Source organism: Stegastes partitus, unplaced genomic scaffold (assembly GCF_000690725.1).
Source record: "Stegastes partitus isolate 25-593 unplaced genomic scaffold, Stegastes_partitus-1.0.2 Scaffold507, whole genome shotgun sequence".
Lineage (NCBI taxonomy): Eukaryota > Metazoa > Chordata > Actinopteri > Pomacentridae > Stegastes > Stegastes partitus.
Window position 1 is genome coordinate 14,331 of NW_007578238.1, and position 3,673 is coordinate 18,003.

General features: G+C 43.0%; 1 protein-coding gene across 1 annotated transcript in view; it reads right to left on the bottom strand.

Annotated features, from left to right (window-relative positions):
- Positions 1–2,309: 2,309 nt before the first annotated feature.
- The window catches only part of LOC103361467 (excitatory amino acid transporter 5-like), an 18,537-nt gene continuing 17,173 nt past the window's right edge, over positions 2,310–3,673 (bottom strand). The window contains exon 10 of the mRNA XM_008287549.1: positions 2,310–2,474. Coding sequence (XP_008285771.1) covers positions 2,310–2,474 — 165 coding nt within the window. The remainder of the gene's footprint in view (positions 2,475–3,673) is intronic.

Genomic DNA, 3,673 nt, shown 5'->3' on the forward strand with positions numbered 1-3,673 from the left:
TGAAACAGCTAGATTTAAACAAAGACATTCAGGGGCACTTCACCGGGAAATATGAAACATTGGATTAACTGTAGTGAGGTTAAAGGGCTGTATCTTTGATATTTTAACATTTTAGCCACTGAAGTACAATTTATGCAGTTTACAAGTCTCATAACATTACTTCTAATTCATTTTCACATGGCTGAATTCAGCTGTTTCTGTGGCTCCAGAAAAGCTTGATAAATCACTGTAACTTTAACAACATCTATTCTGAATGTTAAGTAAACCCAGGAGAGGCATGAGCTCAACTGAAACCCAGACTAGTATCTGTTTAGCTGCAACTGACATTTGTAAAATTCCCATTATCCCTACAGCACTTTGTTTACTTTGGAACATTGGAGTCAAAACAACAACAGCAAGAGAAGAAAATAATGCACGTTGACTTCAAATGAAGCCAGTTAAAACGCATGCCAGCATGCTGATATACACAAAGGAGAAAGAAGAAGAAGAAGAAGGTTGAGTCTGCAAGATGAAGAGCACTTGGATTCATTCATCACTCTTTAACCCTTCATCCAGCGTGAGCACCGGCCAATGAGATCCCAGCTCAGTCATAGGTTTATAGAAACACCTGAGAGGTAAGACAGAGATGTGGCTTGTTTCTTCATGTGGTCGATAAAACATAAAAACAGTCTCCTGAAGGGATTGATGAACCTTGTTTTCATTTCATATAATGGGGTCCAGTGTGCTACTGAAAAACTATCCCATGATAAAGGCGGATCTGGTCTGGCTGTAAAATTTAGATGAACAAAGTTACTGATCCACATCCAAGAGTGTTGGTGCAGCAGTTCCAACATTCGGGCTGCTTCCAGGGCTGTGAATGACAGTCTCTGCCCTGATACCAAACCAATAAAACCCAGACATGTTCCTCTCTACTTGAGTCTTACACACGTCTTTCTAAAACATATTAAAACATTCGCTTGCAGAGTTTGAGTATCTGCAGTCATTATCCCACATATCTATGGCGTCATTATGACTAGTCTTATGACTAGTCTTGTGCATGACGCTGCTGATGTGAGGCTTCCCATGGGATATCGGTCCAGCAAAGCATTTGAACAGTCTCAGCAGAAGTTATGGCGGCTGCTGTGATGGATGAGACCATAAATAAATTCCTTGAAATAGAAGCGTTTGTGCAGAACAAGAGCTTCGTTCATCAGAGACTTGTGGTGGTAATTTACCAGAACTTTGCCCTCAGGCTGCTCTGACTTGGCTGTTATATGTAGTTATGGTTGCATATGCAGGATCTTTGAAAAGCAAGTTGCCTCCCACTCGCTGTAGCTTCTGACGTAACTACAAATATCTGCAACATCACTTCACTAATGCAAGATGTATGCAGTTACATTTTGACGAGGCAGAATTCCACTGTGAGATATCTTCAGTTCAAATTTAAGTGAAGATATCTTAAAAGGATAATGTAGATCTGTTGAATTGAGAAGAATTTAAGATATCTTGAACTCAAATTATGGCTTGTGATAATTAAACTGTAGATATCTGAAACTGGAATTACAGATAGTCAGAATTCAGCTGCAGATATCTGGAATCCACATTGTGGAGATCTGCAGCTGAACTGTAGATATCTGAAATGAGAAACACATGAATGGTCAAAGTAACGTCATGTGTCCTGGAACAATGAGGACGTTAATATCAGAAATGTCCTTTTTGACTAGGAAGAGTTGAAATACAGATATCTGCAATACATCCAGTGTAGCTGTTAAATGTTAAAACGATGATGTATATCCCCTTCAGTGTGGTCCGGCCTCTTCTCAGCTCCAAAGCCTCTAAAAGAAGGCGTCCAGGCTCCTTTGCAACAAACCTGTTTCAACTCGTAGTGAATCACTGAATCTCCTTTTGTTGGTAGTAGAAGGCGAAGTTTGCAGCTTTCTCTCTGCAGGTGTAACCAGGTGGAAGACCAGGAAGTGAACCTACAGGTGCTCCCAGGAGGGCGCTGTGTACCCATAATCCTCTGGTGCAAATCAGGCTCCTCTTCATTTTGTTCTTCCAGCAACAACAAGCAAAGTTTTTAAAATATCCACCTTTCAAATTCAGGCCATCAGGACGAGTTTCCGTTAAACCAATGATTCGTGATTGTTCTCTATCTCAGTGAGCAGGAGAGCAGAGCTCCAGTTTGTCCAGGGAAAGCACAGCTCCTGGTGGCGATTTAAACTGGAAGCCAAAAGGAGATTCCTGCACAGAGTTCATCACATCTTAACACTCCTGCTCAGATGGCACGATGAGGTCTGACCAGACTCTTCTGAGAGAGCTGCTCTGTCCCGTCACACCTGACAGATGTTGTAGTAGACGGTGTGTGCGTTTTTCTGGCCCGCCGAGTCGCCCATTGTCTCAAACATGCAGTCTTTGTGGGTGTGGATCTCCGTCATTGGCACATCAACGCTGTGGGAGTTGTTGTGAGGAGTCTGCGTCCCATAGGAGGGCACGGACTGCAGAGGAAACACAAGAACATGTTAGCCTCTTACTGAGACAGTGAACATGCTAATTGGTGGGCCAGCTGGTTGGCTGTTTACCCCTGCTTTCCGCCTTTATGCTTAGCTATGCTAACCAGGTTCCAGCTCCAACTCCGTACTGAACATACAGACAAGAACATCAGCATTTTCATGAAGAGGTGACTAATGTTTGAGCTACATAAATGTGGGTAGTATTCCTCATAAAACTACAGCAAACACCTCAAGAACTGTAATTTATCTGTACTGTGTTGCAGTGACGAACTACCTAGCGTACAAATTAGCCAATTAGCAAAAGAATTTGCCAAATTTTTGGTGCAGCTGGACAGTTGAGCTCCACCGCTGTGCAAATTATTTAGCAAATGAATTAATCAAGGGCTGCAGGGTGGCGCAGTTGGTTCACACTGTTGCCTCGCAGCAAGAAGGTCGCCGGTTCGCGTCCCGATGGGGGCACCGGAATCTTTCTGTGTGGAGTTTGCATGTTCTCCCCGTGCAGCGTGGGTTCTCTCCGAGTTCTCCGGCTTCCTCCCACATAGTCCAAAAACATGCTGAGGTTAATTGGTGATTCTAAATTGTCTGTAGGTGTGAATGTGAGTGTGTTTGGTTGTCTCCTAGTGTAGCCCTGTGATAGACTGGTCACCTGTCCAGGGTGTCCCCTGCCTTCACCCTAAGTCGGCTTAATAGGCTCCAGCCCGGCCGCGACCCCAGTGAGGACTAAGCGGTGTATAGATAATGGATGGATGGATGAATTAATCAAATTAATTAGCCGTGTTCCCTCATGTAGTTGCAACAACTGCAAAACACTGCTGACAGAGAACCTGTGTTTCATCCACATCCATTTTCTGTAGCCAAAATATTTCCATACAAAGGATGCTGTTTTCTGTTTTGTAACCAAATGTTCTCCTTTTCTGTCTTTCTCTCTTGTTCCTTGCTCATTCTGCTGTGCACATGCAGAGCCTGCATGTCTTAAATGAAGTTAAAAAAAAAAAAGAATCTTTATTCCAAATTCAACTATGTTCTATCAGACAGACTTCTTGTTGATTATTCTCTGAAAATGACTAACGTGAGTTTTCTTTACGTGTCAAGCTGCAAGTTGTAGCATGATGTTTGCGATAACAGCAGAACAGTGGAGCGTCTGTGGTTAGTTCACTGTCTGTAAACACGTTGTTGTTCAGGAC